Raw genomic sequence first — 17,116 nt, forward strand, 5'->3', positions numbered from 1 at the left:
AAAGGTAATAGTATTTGTTCTGTTTATCATTCTTAAAAACAGACAGTGTAATTCAGTTATTTTGTTATCCTACAAATTGAATTATTGTGAGTTAAATTTTAATATGCAGATTATATTTAGAGGTGGCTTATCACCCAAGCAACAGGCTAACACAGCAGATTTCAAACTTGGAAAAGAAATAAAACTTACGCAACCTCTGAACGTTTTTAAGACCTGAGGGCTTGCACAGTTTGAACAAACAAGACTAGCTTCCCTGCCACTCCAGTGTTACCAGATCTTTCCCTTTCCCACCCCGCATTGCGCTCTGAGAAGAGCAGTTTGCTCAGCAGAGCTTGGCAGTTACGGAAAGAGCCGAAGGCAGAGCGCGCCACTGATGCCTGGATGCCCTGAGCTCGGGCTCTTCCGGACAACCCCGAAAGGCTCTCGGAAGAGGAGGGCGCTTCGCCCCTGCGCTGCGCCCTCTGTCTGCCAAAGTAGGGTTTCTGTACCGGCGGAGGCGGCGGAGGAAGGCGCTTCGACATCGACAGAGACTGGAGCGACATTTAAAGAGGCAGCCGAAGCTCGAAGGTCTGGCTTCTTCTTGCAGAAGGACTCTGAGCCTTCGTTGGCCGGGGGAGGAAAAGGCGGGCACGCCGCGGAGCAGGTGAGGAGCGGGCTGGAGTGCGGGCCTGGGAGAAGAAGCCCGCTTGCGCCTTCCATGCCTTGGCCGCGCCTACATTTGTGGTTGCCTCGCCTGAACCAGGAAGCAGACGAATCCGGGGCTAAGCTCCCAGGCTCTTTCTTTGTGTGGGCCCGGGAGCGCTACAGGAAGGACCGGGGGGTGGGGGGTGCGCGGTGTGGTACCCATCGGTCTCCGGCTCTGAGCGGCTGATACCCTTGGATAGGCCTCCGGGAGTAGGGGACCACACCAAGCTACCCATTTGGCTGTTCCTCTCTCCCTTACGCCGGCTTTGGGGGTCGGGAGGGGGCTCTTTTTTCACCTTCCTACTAGTTTGATTAGACTAAGCTTTACTATCGGGGCCCATCCTTCTCTGTAGTTCCCAGCTTTGGACACAACAATGCATACCCTTTCGCCTCACCCCTTACCCCCCCCCCCCCCGCCAACACAGTACCCTTCAGATTTGGGCCTCCTACTTTTTCAGCACCTCTCAGTTCTGCCTTAGCTCTACTGATTGCACTTCCATCTCTATTTACAAGAGGTTACCTTTTCGTGTGAATTGAATTAAAAACTCGGTTACATCTAAGTTCAAAGGAAGAAGAGGGAGGGTGGTGGAAGAGACGGCGTCTTTGGCAGCTGCAGGGAGCACTACCTTGGTTTGTTTCACTCTCTGGCTGGTGGCATTTATCTCTTCCCTACTTCCACCTGCCCACAGCCGAAGACTACTCACACAATGGTGTGGGATGTCTTTTCCACTGTCAGGTGGAAAGTCTCTGGAGAGAAAAGATTTGAGACCCACTTGGGTTGATTTAGGGCCAACCCTGACTAACAAGATACCTAAAAATAAAAATGAAACCAAGTCCCTGTGTCACCTGAACACCTACATTTGAAACATTCCCACATTGGAAAAAACATATTTGTAAAAGATAAAAATCATGTGGCTATATACAGAAACCTCTCCACTTTTTAAGGGTTTTTTTGTCCAAAGGTCACACTTCGTGATGATTGCCTTATGATTGCTTGGAATTCCTTCGTGCTGTTAAAATGGAACGGCTAATATGTTTTTGCCCATAGTTTCTTCCTAAGTTACAATGTTGATTTTTTTTTTATATACAGAGTCTCTGCTTCCTACGTGTGTTTGTGTGTGTGTGTGTGTGTGTGTGTGTGTATTTTAAGTAGTGTGACAGTGACATTCTTCAGTAACTTTAAAAGGAAAGTCTATTGATGGTAAAAATGATTCTTTACCAAGTGTACTTAGCAAATTATGGTTAATATGTACTATTCGTATGTATCATGTGTTTGTGCTTATAAATATGGACTTTATTACATTTTGGCTGCACTGTTAACTGGATATCTTCTGTGAAGTGCAAAAAGAAAGTGTTTGGAGTGTCACACAGCAGGGACACTTAGTACCACCTGTGTAGTGATGCCATCTCTGTCCCAAAAGGTTACTATTCTAATTTTCACTAATTCATTTGAAGAAAAATAAGTTTCTATATGAGTGCACATAATTTATACTAACAAAATATGATGTTTACAGCACTAAGAAATTGAATGCTTTCCTTGTTCTTGTTTCTTCGAGAGAATATGTGCTGACTTCATCCGGTGCTCTGTTTAACACTTCACCTCTGGAAAAAGTGTAAGGGAGGCATAAAAAGGCAAAGGGTAGGTAAAGAAAAGGGGAAAGTATGAGGTAGTAATTGTCAGTGTTTGTAATTGTCCTTGGCTGTAAGGGTTCATTTTTGAATATGATCTTCCTAATAAGATTAGCAGAAACTGAAAAGAGTATAGATTTCAGACTTAATAGCAAACACACTAAACTGTTCTGGCATTTAAACCGTTCATTTGCAGAAGTAATTTATATGCTTATAATGAAGATTTTTCTTAAAATTAAAAATTAATTCTTATCTCTTGAAGAAAAATAAAATAATATTGGGACTAAGAAAGTGAATCCTAATTTTAAAAGGGTGATTAGTGGAAATGCATTTTCCAGAATTTCAAAAGAAGGTGGCCATGGAGATTATTATTCAGATTATTCATATTATTGTTATTATTTATTATTATTATTATCATTCAGATCTACATAACAATTTCTAACTTTCTTGACTTTTCTCAGGATAAATAATAAGATTTGACACATTGTCCAAAGCTAATGTATCATAAACAGAATATTTAAAGTCAAGATGTTAGACCAACTTTGATTAAAATTTAAATAAACTAATATTTCTTTGCCTTACATTCTGAATAATCGAGTACTTTTGATTTTTTTCCTCCCTGTCATCCCCCCTGCCCATTTTTCTCCTCTCTTTCTCTTATAGGCATGGAGAGTAAAAAACTGATTTCTGCTACAGACATTCAATACTCTTCAAATCTGCTGAACTCCTTGAATGAACAGCGTGGCCATGGACTCTTCTGTGATGTTACTGTTATTGTGGAAGACCGGAAATTCCGGGCCCATAAGAACATCCTTTCAGCCTCCAGTACATACTTCCATCAACTCTTCTCAGTCGCTGGGCAAGTTGTTGAACTGAGTTTTATAAGAGCTGAGATTTTTGCAGAAATTCTGAATTATATGTACAGCTCTAAAATTGTCCGTGTTCGAGCAGATTTGCTTGACGAGTTAATTAAATCGGGGCAGTTACTAGGAGTGAAATTTATAGCAGAGCTTGGTGTCCCACTGTCACAGGTTAAAAACATATCAGCACAGGATGGTTCTGCTGAGACCCTGCCTCCTGGTTCTAATGACAAAAGCCTTGATATAGAAAAGTCAAAGGATGAAACCCAAGATAATGGGGCTACGGTAATGCCCATTATAACAGAGTCTTTTTCATTATCTGCTGAAGATTATGAAATGAAAAAGATCATTGTTACTGATTCTGATGATGATGATGATGATGTCATTTTCTGCTCTGAGATTTTGCCTGCAAAGGAAGATTTTCCAAGCAACAACACAGTGACACAGGTCCAGCCTAACCCAGCCCCTGTTGCTATTTCAGAAGTGACACCTTGTGCTAGCAATAACTCCCCCACTTTAGCAAGCATCACACCTACTCAGAAGCTCCTCACTCCTGTGAATCAGGCAACTCTTAGCCAGACACAAGGAAATGAAGAACTGTTGGTGTCTTCAGCTTCAACACGCCTGACTCCAAACATTATTTTGTTAAATCAGGCTCCACTTCCTGCACCAGCAAGTGTCAGTTCTGCACTTCCAAATCATATGTCCTCGTCAATCAGTTTACTTGTGCAGAACCAGCAAACAACAAACAGTGCTGTTTTGACAGGAAACAAGGCCAATGAAGAGGAAGAGGAAGAGATTATAGATGATGACGATGTCACTATTAGCTCTAGTCCAGACTCAGCAGTTAGTAATACATCTTTGGTTCCACAAGCTGATACCTCCAAAAGTACCACTTTTGATGGATCATTGACACAGAAGATACAGATTCCTATACTTCTTCAAGAGCCACCTTCCAATTCTATAAAAATTTCAGATGTGATCACAACAAACACTAATGATCCAGGTTTAGGATCAAAACATGTAATGGAGGGTCAGAAGATCATTACGTTAGATACGGCTACTGAGATTGAAGGCTTATCAACTGGTTGTAAGGTTTATGCAAATATTGGTGAAGATACTTATGACATAGTGATCCCTGTCAAAGATGACCCTGATAAAGGGGAGACCAAACTTGAGAATGAGCTACCAAAAACATCTGGCAGTGAGCCAGCAAACAAGCGTATGAAAGTAAAACATGATGATCACTATGAGTTAATAGTAGACGGAAAGGTCTATTATATCTGCATTGTATGCAAAAGGTCATATGTCTGTCTTACAAGCTTGCGAAGACATTTTAACATTCATTCTTGGGAGAAAAAGTATCCATGCCGTTACTGTGAGAAGGTATTTCCTCTTGCAGAATATCGTACAAAGCATGAAATTCATCACACAGGGGAGCGAAGGTATCAGTGTTTAGCATGTGGCAAATCTTTCATCAACTATCAGTTTATGTCTTCACACATAAAGTCGGTTCATAGTCAAGATCCTTCTGGGGACTCAAAGCTTTATCGCTTACATCCATGCAAGTCTTTACAGATCAGACAGTATGCATACCTTTCTGATAGGTCAAGACCTGTCATGAAGGATGATGCTAATGGGTATAAGGCTGATGCTGGAAAAGAGCCTCCAGTAGGGACCACATCTACCCCTCAAAACAAGCCAATGACCTGGGAAGATATTTTTATTCAGCAAGAAAATGATTCCATGTTTAAGCAGAATGTAACCGATGGCAGTACTGAGTTTGAATTTATAATACCAGAATCTTATTGAACTCTTGAAATATCAGGAACTTTGGGTTGAATTAAGGGGCAGGGATTTCAGAAGACCTTTTAAACAAGTCAAGGTGAAGTTATATTAATTTGATCTGCCACTTCATCTGAAAGTAGTCTAGTTGCATTGTTAATTTTTAGAAACAGTTTTTTCCCTGAAAGTTTGATTAGAGATTGAACACCTCCTGAAGTATATGTATAGTTTAGCTTTCAGCACATTTTAAAGAGATACATTTTTGAAGGTCCAGGGAGATAGTTTTCTTAATAGAATTTGAAGCAGTCTAAATGTTCTTTGAGAATTACTGAAGTTACTAATATACCCTAGTGCAGCTTATAACGTTCCCCTTCCATGTTAGCACTTTACTGCTGATTTTTCAAGTCTCTTAATGTTAAGGCTAAGTGTGTTGTATCTTGTATGTGGCATAAAAGGTAATAAACTTCCAAAAATTGTTCTAATAAATTTCAGAATAAGCCCTCACTTGGTGGTTTATTCTGTTAGTCCAAATGGAGATCAGCCTCCTTCCTCCCTCCCACCGTAAAAGAGCCGTGCAGACAAGTCTCTCCTATGAAGAACAGGTTCGTTTTAGCTACCTTGGATTAGCCATTGCTTTTATTGTCATAGGCTGAAAACAATTGGACAGCAAGGCCACTGTATACCTATATATTGTGTTCTCTGGGCAAAAAAAGAGCTAGCAGACATGCATATAGTACAAACAGGAAGTTATTTTGTGCTTATCGTTACTCTTTGTCTTTGATATGATAGCAGCATTGGAGTTGAATAGAGATTTCCTTTTTTAAATCATGATTTTAAAATGTTCCTACAAAATGTTGTGAATTTATTATCTGAAAGCCACCAAATGCATCTTTATATGTAATGCTAGTATATATTGCAATTCCATAGATGAGACTCATGTATTTTGGGTGAGAAGCTGCTGGCATACATTTTTAAATGCTCATGTTAGAATCCCCAGTAGGAAGTTTTCATTTTAAGCAGTTTAAATGGGCAATCCAGCATTGTCCTTTCAACAAGATCTTTCAGGTTTTTTTTTAACCCCTTAAACAAAGTTCTAATCTATTTACAAACTGCTGCTGTACTGTAGCAGAAACTACATGTGGAATACTGAAGGCATGTTGGTTCCTGTTTATTTTGACGATAATACCAGCTTTCTTTTAAGATGGCACATATTTAAACACTTAGAAGAATTTTAAATTTACCCAAGAGGTAGTAATAAAAGAAAGCAGGTTGGAACAGGTGTATAGCTTAGCATTTATAACAAATTTAACACAATTCTGTATAAATTGAACATAATTTTTTGCAATGGAAAAATAGTAAATACTGAAATTGGTTGTTGTTGCATAGTTATTAGTCATTTGTGACCTTGCTTGTATATTTCCTAGTTCAGCATAGGTATTTTCATCCTCCTTTGTATTTTTTTTAATTTTCTATTCCTTGACTTTGAACTTAAAGCTTTAATCATCCTTTCTCATGTACAGGTTATCCTTCTGGTGGTAAACTAGGTGTGAAGAGAAAAGTTTTAAGTGTTTTTTTAAGTTGGTAGCTGAGGGTATCATGAATCAGTATTTGCAATAATACAGAGAAAAAGGATAGCCCCCACTTACTAAGAAGTAGAGCACTGTAAATTGATGTTTTCTTTCTGGTCAGCTTGGGCCTTCAAATCACAAACTAACTCCTAGAAAACTTAAAATCACCTCATAACTCAAGACTCTAATCTTTGATCACAATATATCCATTTCCTTTCTCTGTAGATATTGATGCACTGCTTTTGACTATTCACATATGTTCTCAGTTTCATGAATACAGTTTCAGCAGTTAGACATAATTACTTCTACAACTGTGAGCCATAGTGATATTTCCATTTCAACTGCTATATAACTTAGTTTGTTACAATGAAACTTGCTAGTTCCTACAAGCCTGTTATGAAGGACTGGAAGTTCTATAATGGAAAAGTCTACACTGCCGTTGTGTTCTGTAAATTTCAAATAAGAACTTTTAAATTTTGTGCCTACTGAAAGTAGCTTCTGGAGTTTACAGGGAGGAGGAGAACTAGTAAGTTAATTAGTAATTTTGCCAGGAAGACTCTTACTTAAACATGTTTTGGGTCTTTTGTTGTTGTTGTTGTTGTTTCTCCAGGCAGGGGAGTTTCTCTGTGTAGCCTTGGCTGCCTTGGACTCACTCTGTAGACCAGGCTGGCCTCAAACTCACAAGAGATCTGCCTGCCTCTGCCTTCCCTGAGTGCTGGGATTAAAGGTGCGTGCCACCACACCCCACAAGGGGGGTTCTTTTTTGAAAAAAAATAAATAAATTTTCATATCCGAAGTTCAAAGTTTTTGTGGGATACTTCTTTAGACAAAAACTCTTTACTTCTAGCCAGTATTGGATTGGAAATTCTAGCAAGAAGCTGTTTATAACCTACTGTGAAGATTTTTTTTTTACTTAGCTTTTTGACTACTGAATTTTCTATTTTTTTTTCAAGTTGGCTTCGATTTTCTCAAATGCTAAACTATTCTTAGCTATTCTGAGTAGATGCTATTTGATTCTAAATAGTTTAAAGTAAATTTGTTTAAAGAACAAACTAACATTTTTAAAAGGCTATAGTACTCTTACAAGATTAAGATATTTTATTATTTTGGTGCTCACTATCCTCCACACAGTCATCAAAGAATTTGTTCCATTGGACTAAAAGGATTTTAAAAAATGAACCCTGATCTAGGCATTTAACAGTGTTATAGTATGTGTATTTTGAGGAATGTAAATTCCACAGCAATGGCTTCCTTACCTCTGTTAGTCATCTGAAACCTTGTTCATTTCCCCAACTGTAATTTTCTTATTTGTACAATCTTCCTTATCATGACATGAGTTCTGCTTTTTATTAACAATTGCCTGGTGTTAGTTCATAGATTTTCTTATGACAAAATAAAAGGTATTCATTCTAATTTTTGAGTGAATTTTTTTACAAGATTGTTGTGAATGAATTATATAGGCCTTCTATCCTATTGTTTTTCTGTTTTTCTTTTTTCACAGCAGGAGAGAAGCTGTATTTCTGATGACAACATGGCAGAAATTGTCATTAGGTTTTGTGTATTAGTTAATCATGACCCATTGATTCTTAATCTATCATAGTTAAAATTTGGCATTGCCAGTTGTTTTAGAGTACCTAGTGTACTTTTGTGCATACCATGAGAATTCCTGTAAGTGAATAGGCAGAAGACAGTTTTATTAATTTGAAACATCACAAAAGCTGTCTGGGTTTCCAATGTGGCGATGATACAGATTTTAAGTAACCTCTAGTTAACACCAGTTCTGAATTAATATTTTAATATTTCATGCCCAGTTCAATACTGTAAAGCAGAATTAGGAAGAAAGCAGTAAATGTTATAAAATGCATTTAAGATACATTGGAAATACAAATTCCTTCATTACAGCAAATGTTTTACAGAAGTGATGCAGCAAATATTAATTTTTCCTAAGGTAACATGCACTTTATATAATTCAATGTAATAACAAAAAGCTGCTCAAATCAAATGTTACAAAATCTATACTGTTTCAAGTTATTTTGTAAAGTAAGAAAAATACATAGAAATGAGTCATAGAATCTTAACACTTTAAGAAATGTGATCATTGAAGATATACTTTGTAATGTTGCCTTTAAAAATATACACATTCGCTAAAGCAAGGTAAAGTGTAAGTGGCAAAAAAAAAAAACCATATTACAAGTTGGTATTTGTATAATAAGTCAATTGATTATTAGTCCTTTTTTGAAATCCAATAGAATTTTAATATTTTTTAGAACTGTAAAAATAACCATAATTTTATATAACATAAAAAAGAGTGTAGTCTTTTGGATTTGAAGTCTGGATAAGAGAGTATGTTGCTGAAGGTTAAACTCAGTATTTTGCAAACATTTACTGTGAACAGTGAGTGCACTTGTTGTGCCTTGATGCTTCCTGATGACCAGGTGTCTACAAGGTAAATGGGAGCACCAGGATTTGGTTGCTACCTCTAACTATCAAAGATGGGAGGCAGCGAAATGGGCTGGAAATGTTTCCAGTGTGTGTTCTGTGTTTGCAGAACCGTCTAATTAGGCGTCCTCTGTAGCTCCTGTTCTTTTACATAAGACAAGTGAAGGGTTATCAATCTTCTTTTAAACCAGTTCTCAGGTTAAAATAAAATCACAGTGAATGTGTTCATGTTGGAGTGAAGGCATGTGCGCCAGAGTATCTTTAACTCAACAGTTTGATGGTTTAAAGCTCTGTATAATTAAAACAACCATCTACCTACCATAATGTGCCAGATGGATTTTAAATGCGGAACACCTATGAATTTGTCAAGTTGGCTGCATTTGAGGTCTTGAAGACTTTAAATGATATTATAACACTTTCATAATCTTGAATTGAATGCTGTCACAATTGATCTCAACAGAAAAAAAAGGTGGGGACCAATAAGAGCAGTGGCATTAAAGTACAGATGAGTTTTCAGGGGTGGGGTGCAGGATCGTGCGGATTGCTGGGGTTAAAGCACAATATCTGAAGATTAAATAGTCACAAAGATAAGTAACAATTCATACCATGACCCAATCTAATCTAGCATTTTTAAACTCTGAATTTCAACTGTAAAATTTATATCTCCAATAGCAAATGTGTTTTGTAATAATGCAACATATAGTAGAAACACTGTCTCCTAAGTTGTCAGATGTACACTGCGATCTACTGAAAACAGCACACATGTTACTCTGTATTTCAGTGTTCCTGAATCAGCCAGTCTTGTTCTCCCACCACTCAGGATGAGGAACTTAGACAGTACCACTAACAAAAGCTGAGCTGAATGATCACAACAGCCATTTATACAAGACTCAGAGAAGAACAGAATAAAGATATGGGCAGCTTTTTTCAATATCCAGACAGAAGCAAACAAAAATCTTAGCCAGAACTTTCTGTATTGGGACTACTGTGTAGCCCAGTCAGCTAGGAAATTTTCCTAAGGGTAACTTTAACAGTAGGGAAAGATAGAGCCTATAGACCCAGTGATTCAACCATCGTGCTATTGTGGCACCCTGCCTAGGGCCTGAGGACAACAGTCCTTCACATAAAGTGAAACAGAGGGCAGCCACATACTGTATAGAGGTGGAGCATCAGGAAATGCAGATCTGAACATGACACACGTCTTGCTGGACTGGCTTCCCAGCCTTTAATAGAGACTGAACTTCTTTTCTTGGAAGTACTTGGTTTGACCTAGCCAATCCTGCCCATCCCTGATAATTAATAAGCTCCCTCCCTGTCTTTCCCTAGCCTGGCAAGCTATTGTAAAACTTTATGCATAAGAGTCACAAGTTAGATGTTGTAGCCTACACACTTCCACCAAAGCAGAAATACAAAAGCCACAATAATATCAATAGCTGACAGGTGTTCCTCTTTAAGGACTGTAAGGTGGTGGCTTTTCAAAAGGCGGATAGTAAGGTGGAGAATAGCGGGGTGGTGCGCTGGAGGACCACATGTAACTGGGTGAAGGAGAGGCAGACTGAGGCTCAGGCTCGTCAGAGAGTCCAGAGGGAGGCGAGGATGGAAAGACACTGGAATTCTGTGTAAGGAAGAGAAAGCAACAGCTTAGGCAATGAGTTTGCAATTCCTTTAATAGTCATCACTATTTAAACTAAATATAGAACAAATCTGTTCCTGTTTAGAAAAACAGCTCTTAAATCTTGTCATGTCAGTAAAGGACATGAAACAGACCACATCGAGTCACTCAGGTTGAAAACTTCGTTGGGGATTCTCCTGCCGTTCCCCCTTTAACTCTTTACATCTAGACAATTATTCAGTCCTGTTGTTTCTGCTGTGTGGCCTTTTGAAAACATCGCTCCTGTAGCTTGGCTGAAATCAGCTGCAGGTATCAACTTGAGCACCTCCAAATTATTTTTGTGTTCACATCCAATTTTTCTCTATTAATGGATCTTTTTTTTTCTCCACAAAAAAGAAAGAAAAATCTGTCCTTTTTCTACACATAACAATGGATTGTTTTTTCTTCTCTGCCTCAAATATGCATAGAATTTCCAATTGCCATGTTAAGTTTCCTATGGATGTGTAATGATACAGACACACAGTGCTACATGCTATATTGTTCAGATGCTATACAGCCTAAGATGTTCAAAGTGAATTTTCTCTTTTTTTCTCACTGAGAATGTAACAACAGGGTCAAGCTCATACTTGAATTGCTCTCTTCCTTGGAGTAAATTAGTTTTGTAAAGTTTAGAGAAATTTTTAGTTAAAAAAAAAAGCCTCTTATCACCGTGTGCTATAGGATAACTGGTCAGATTTAACTCCACAAAGATGAATGCATGACTTCATTGTTCAAACTTTCAGATTAGCACTATGAGAAAGATCTCTGAGTATCATTCAAGACAGAAGGATAAAAAAAGAAAGAAAGAAAACATCGCCCCATTTTTTGCATGTGTCATTCAACCCATCAGAACCTCTCTCCTAAACTATGGTTTAAACATTACAACTAGTCTTTCAACAAGTCTGGGGTTTAAGAATGTTTGATGAAGTTCAGTAATTGATCCTTAAGAAAAAACTTTTCTGTAAGGATGTATCATTGGGAAGTCCAGGGGTCAGAGGCCCATGTCCTAGAATAAAATGGATTTTAGGCAAATCAATTGGTTTGTTTGGCTCCTGGGCTGCAAAGTCCTGTTCCATATGAACTACCATCCCTTTCACTACCTAAACTCACCATAGATCAGAAACAATGATTAGCAAAGACATGAGGGTGAGAAAAACAGTGATGAGAATGAGGAACACTATGTCAGTTTGCAAGAGACTGAGGAATCGGTTTTACTTTTTTGTTCTTTAACTTTGGGAAAGGAGCAGATACAGATTTTTCCAATCAACCTATTGAGATATGAAAAGTATAATATTAATTAAGCAAGGTGTCCCAAACTCAAAAAGACAAAACCTCATATTCTCTCTCTTAAGTGGATACTTATCTGTAAGGGGGGGGGGGCAGTTAAAGTATGGGTAAAGCCTGAAAAAATAGGAGACCAAGAGAAGATAAAAATAGGTAACAAAGAAAGATGGAAGTGAGGGCAGAAAGACACACAGAACATATAAAAGGAATGAGATGGGCAAGATATAGGGAACATCAGAGGTAGCAGAGGTTGGGGAGCTGAGGGGGAAGGAGAATCACAAAAACACATTAGTATCTAATGCTTTGTGTGCTGATCTAATATTGCTTAAATTTAAAAATTAGACTGTAAAGCAGATTAGGTAAAGATAGATGTCAATGTCTCTTCCTATGTCTTTCCATGTAATTTGCTCTTGCACGAACTGACTTCTGAAGAGGGGAAAGCATGACACCACTAGCTGTCAACAGCACAAACTCAAGAGCTCAATCTGAAGTCTGCCTGTCACTGGGCAAGAGATCTCAATGCAGTTAATAAATCTTTTCATGCCCATTGTTTTATTTCCTTAATTGAGATTTGATTAAATGATTAAATGAGTGAGCATTGGCTAAGCAAAAAAAAATAGTCCTCATCATATAGTAAAAACTCAGTACTTTAAGAGCTGGAGAGGACAGGGCCTCCACAAAGAGAGCAACAGAACAAGAAAATCTGAACACAGGGAACTTCCCAGAGACTTATACTCCAACCAAGGACTATTCATGGAGATAACCTAGAACCCCTGCACAGATGTAGCCCAGGGCAGTTCAGAGTCCAATTGGGTTACATAGTAATGGGAAGAGGGACTGCCTCTGACATAATCTGACTGGCCTGCTCTTTGATCACCTCCCCCTGGGGGGGAGCAGCCTTACCAGGCCATAGTAGAGGACAATGCAGCCACTTTGGATGTGAACTGATGGACTAAGATCAGAGAGGAGAGGAGAACCTCCCCTATCAGTGGACTTGGGGAGTGGCATGCATGCAGAAAGGAGAGGGGGGTGAGATCGGGAGGGGAGGAGGGAGGGGCTTATGGGGGATGCAGAATGAATAAAGTATAATTGATGAAAAATTTAAAAAAAAAAGAAAAAAGAAAGAAAAGATAATTTAAGAACCTTAAATGACTTTCAAAAGTGGAGGAAAACATGGAGTTAGTCAATTTACATGAAGCACGTCACGCCCCTGGGGGCAATGGGCTTCTGAACCTACTCAGACCTCGGACACCACCACTGCTAGTTCTAGAACTGATGCAGGATGTTCCAACGAGGGGGTTAAGGCTTCTCATAATATTTCCTATAAGTCCACACCTGTTTGTTTATAACCCCCATTTTTATTCATTGTTAGCCAGATAGAGCCAAGTAATTGTGGTAATGATACTTGCTTTTTTGCCCAATGCCGGAATGATAGTGAATTTAGGTATGCCCTGGGTACTCGCATGCCTCGCTGGGTGCCTGTGCCCGTTGATGCTCCTCACGCTATGACTCTCTTCAGACAGAAAAGGGATCTTGGAATTACAGCCGCCATTGTTACTGCCATCTCATTGGCGGCTGTTGGAGCTACCACCGTGGCATTAGCCATGAGTCATACTATGCAGACTGCTCAGACCCTAAATAATCTTTTAGCCAATGTAGCTCATGCTTTAGATATACAAAAAAGAATTAATGCTCAACTAAAAGGAGACTTGATGGTGTTCAATCAGAGGAGTGACCTCGTGCAGGAGCAAATTGATACCCTATGGCAAATCGCTCAACTTGGCTGTCAATGGAAGTATGCTGGACTTTGTGTCACTAGCATACAATATGAGAATTTTTCCCGTGCTGCAAATCTGTATAAACAATTGTCTAGCTATATTTTAGGTAATTGGACTGGAGAATTCGATACTATGATGGAGCAGCTAAGAGTGGCCATTGTTACGGCAAATTCTACCAGAGTGGACGCAGGACTAGCCACAGGATTATCATCATGGATTGCTGCAGCCATGAATCATCTGAAGGAATGGGCGGGCATGGGAGCGTTAGCAGGCCTTCTGGTGTTGGTCTCCTTGGTTTGCCTGTGGTGTATATGCAAGATTAGAGTCTCACAACAGCGTAATGCAGCCATGACCATTCAGGCCTTTACAGCCATTGAAGCAGGACAGTCTCCCCAAGCATGGTTGGCTACCATAAAAAGCTAAAATGTTACGCTCAGGATGCGAGGCTAAGCACTGCACTCAGGGTCAGCCGCTTTCGACCCAGAGAAGAGCATGTCTGATTGCATGCGGGTTGATGCCCCAGGTCCCGCCTCTGAGAAAAAGGTATCGGACGGGTCTGATGCTCTTTGGGTGGATGACACCTAAATGAACATCAGTAGAAAGTCCCAATTTATTTCTAATATCAGAGATCAGACCTCTACTCTTGCCTGATGCGTCTAAAACAAAAAGGGGGAACTGCAGAGAGCTGCGTAAAGCCATGCCTTAAAGATGGAGCTGGTTTCCGCCTTCCACCTTCCCGATGGTGAGTGCTCTCTGTCACGAACAATTCCATATTTGGCTAAGGCTGAGGATCTGGCTTGCTTCCGTGTATGTGGACCTATTTGCATTGCCCACGAGGCACGCTGGGGTTGGCTACCCAGAGGCTATTTTAAGCTGTGGGCTGGCTTTCCCCAGAGTCAGAAGATTGTTCAAGGTTCCTGAATAAACTGCATTGAGAAGAACAAAAAAAAAATCAGAAAGAAGGAGAGGAGGACCTCCCCTATCAGTGGACTTGGGGAGAGGCATGCATGCAGAAAGGGGGGGAGGGGGGGGACCAGGAGGGGAGGAGGGAGGGGCTTATGGGGGGATACAAAAGGAATAAAGTGTGATTAATAAAAGTTAAATAAAAAATTTTAAAAAACTCAGTACTTAAAAAACACATTAAAAATAACCAACGAATTACCATAAGAATAATTTGCCCCTCTCTTCCCTGGTCTACCCCTACCCATAGCCTTAATAGTTTTCCTGCTCAGGAAGAGTAGGTCTTTTTCTCCTTTGCATTGTTTTATTCCCCAGAGCTCAGAACAGTGCTTAGGAAATAGTAAATGCTCAATAAATCTTGAATGAGTGGCTGTTACTTCAGAGAATATTTTAGGTGACTTCAGCATGGCTTTTAAAAATAAAATCTATCTTCAGCATCTACAATCATACTAGAGCAAGTCTAAGATGAGGTCTGATACATGGAGGGAATAAGGACAGCAAGAGGAAACAATCCAGGGTCTCAGAATGAACAAAGCTAGTCAGTACATAGAATAGGAGACTGCAGGTATTCTAGTATATCTGGGCTCCATGAATATCTGGTTTTTGGTTTTGGAGAGTTTTGTATTGTTTTGTTTTTACACCCACTTGCACTACATTATCTCAAGAGTTCAGGTGTTATTTCAACATGAAGGTAAGGGGGAAAGGATCCTACTTGTACTTGGCCTAGCCAGAGGTTGAATAGATTACATCATTTTTCCATGCTTATAGCAATCTTGAGCTAACCCTGACATGAGGCTTCCAGAGTATGAGACTGGTTGTCAGAGTCTCATCCCCAGGCCTGCCATCTATACTCCTGGGAAGACAATGTCTAGATTTCTAAGACCTGTATAAGATACTAAAATATCTGCATTGCATAATGTTAGGAGTGAGAAGAGAATACCAACCATCTTCTTCCTCCTTCTCCACCCTACCAATTTTCTAAATTTAAGAACTTAGAAAATTTTTAAAAGCAATACAACTTCAGAGAATGAACCCAAGAAAAGAAAGATGTCTTCCTAAGCTTAAACTGCCCCTTCCCTTCAAGAAGATATCCTTTATTAACAGTCCAGTTTTGTGTTGTTTCATAACAGGGTTATGTTCAGAAAAAACAAAAACAAACAAAAAGTCTCTTAGATCATTGAGCAAACTTGTTCAGTTAAAGTAATGTGCCTATGGTCTCACTATCCTGCCTTCACCACGATGATATCTACTCTCTAATGTGACTCAAAATAACCCCTTCTTTGGCTGGATGTGGTGATATAAGCCTTCAATCCCAGGAGGCAGAGGCAGGTGGATCTCTGTGAGCTAAAAGTCAGCCTGGCCTGTAAAGAGAGTCCCAGGCCAATCAAAACTATATAGTGGGGGAGTCCAAGATGGTGGCGACCAGCACACACCATATCTGAGGGGCACAGGATCCAAAATTGGTGAGTGGATGGGCAGTTGAAGCCAGAACATCAACATTGAAGTTTCCTGGGCAAACTCTAAGCTGGCACAATTTGCCTACCTGCTTGGCAGAGGTGGCAAGTGGTTGCCTCAAGCACAAGCCTCTGTTCTTGGTGACTGAGACTGCAGAGGTGGCTGTCCCAAGTACCAGTTTCCATGCCCAGTAGCCAAACAGCAGACACCACTGAGCTTATGGATATCCTACACTTTCATTTGCCCTTGCAGGCCCAGAACTGAGAGTAAAGAACAGGGGGAACCCCTGTGCTTTCCATGTAGTGAGTACCCCTTCAAGTGAGAGCTTGCAGAGGCCCAGATCCAGGGTCCTTCTATGCTAGCAACTGGATATCAGATCCCCCTTACCCACACCCTGACTGTGGGCAACATAGGGATCCTTGGGACAGCATTCTCAACAATGAAGCCCCTGTTCTGTGGGTCTACCAGTGGAGTCCAAACAATTCCTGGAACCCAGACAGATCTGAATATGGGCAGCACAGTACAACAGGCCTGTAGGCCAGAGGCCTTCAGGGCACCTGGACATGTGCATTGCTCCAAAGAAGAGTGCCAGCACCCCCACCTGTGCTTATACTCCACCTTTCCAGGCATCTACACTCTCTAGAACCCTGCCCTTCCAGGCACATTTCCATGCACATCCCTGCAGTTGCACACATGCACAATGTGCCTGCGACCTTACTCCCTTACCTACAGCTGAAACACCAACATCCACTCTCAAACCGGTGGACCTCTCTAATATTCCTGAAGAATACCCCAGACACCAGAGAAAGATGGACCCAGTCTGAAGTACAGACTCCAGGAACAAACAGCGAAGGTAACAGATAAGCAAATTGGTAGAGGTCGGCATAAGAACACATCCAACAAAAATCAGGATATCATAGTTTCGCCAGCAACAACAAAAATCAATGGACATTCCAATTCATCAGAAACATAGGAAAATTATTTCAAATCTATACTTAATCCAGTTAGTAAAGGCACATAAAG

At 40.0% G+C, this 17,116-nt stretch overlaps 2 protein-coding genes across 5 annotated transcripts in view; one reads left to right on the plus strand and one right to left on the minus strand.

The window, feature by feature from the left end:
- The first annotated feature begins 504 nt into the window (after nucleotides 1–504).
- On the plus strand, nucleotides 505–7,939 carry Zbtb33 (zinc finger and BTB domain containing 33). Of its 3 annotated transcripts, none has more exons than XM_060375383.1 (3): nucleotides 505–643; nucleotides 2,243–2,323; nucleotides 2,977–7,939. In XM_060375383.1, the coding sequence occupies exon 3, from the start codon at nucleotides 2,979–2,981 to the stop codon at nucleotides 4,983–4,985; it is 2,007 nt and encodes a 668-aa protein (XP_060231366.1). In that variant the 5' UTR covers nucleotides 505–643; nucleotides 2,243–2,323; nucleotides 2,977–2,978; the 3' UTR covers nucleotides 4,986–7,939. The 3 variants fall into 3 exon arrangements, with proteins under 3 accessions (XP_060231366.1, XP_021483912.1, XP_021483910.1); XM_021628235.2 differs by having other exon boundaries at nucleotides 511–643; nucleotides 2,199–2,323; XM_021628237.2 differs by lacking the exon at nucleotides 2,243–2,323.
- A 260-nt stretch (nucleotides 7,940–8,199) lies between these two features.
- Nucleotides 8,200–17,116, minus strand: part of Tmem255a (transmembrane protein 255A) — a 64,616-nt gene continuing 55,699 nt past the window's right edge. For both annotated transcript variants that reach the window (XM_060375385.1, XM_060375384.1), the window contains one exon: nucleotides 8,200–10,580. In XM_060375385.1, coding sequence (XP_060231368.1) covers nucleotides 10,416–10,580 — 165 coding nt within the window. In that variant the 3' untranslated portion in view covers nucleotides 8,200–10,415. The remainder of the gene's footprint in view (nucleotides 10,581–17,116) is intronic.

The sequence above is a fragment of the Meriones unguiculatus genome, chromosome X, assembly GCF_030254825.1.
Source record: "Meriones unguiculatus strain TT.TT164.6M chromosome X, Bangor_MerUng_6.1, whole genome shotgun sequence".
Taxonomy (NCBI): Eukaryota; Metazoa; Chordata; class Mammalia; order Rodentia; family Muridae; genus Meriones; species Meriones unguiculatus.

Bases quoted from the DNA above. Each gene is read 5' to 3' on its own strand.
- Zbtb33 (XM_060375383.1), top strand. From the start codon at position 2,979: ATGGAGAGTAAAAAACTGATTTCTGCTACAGACATTCAATACTCTTCA.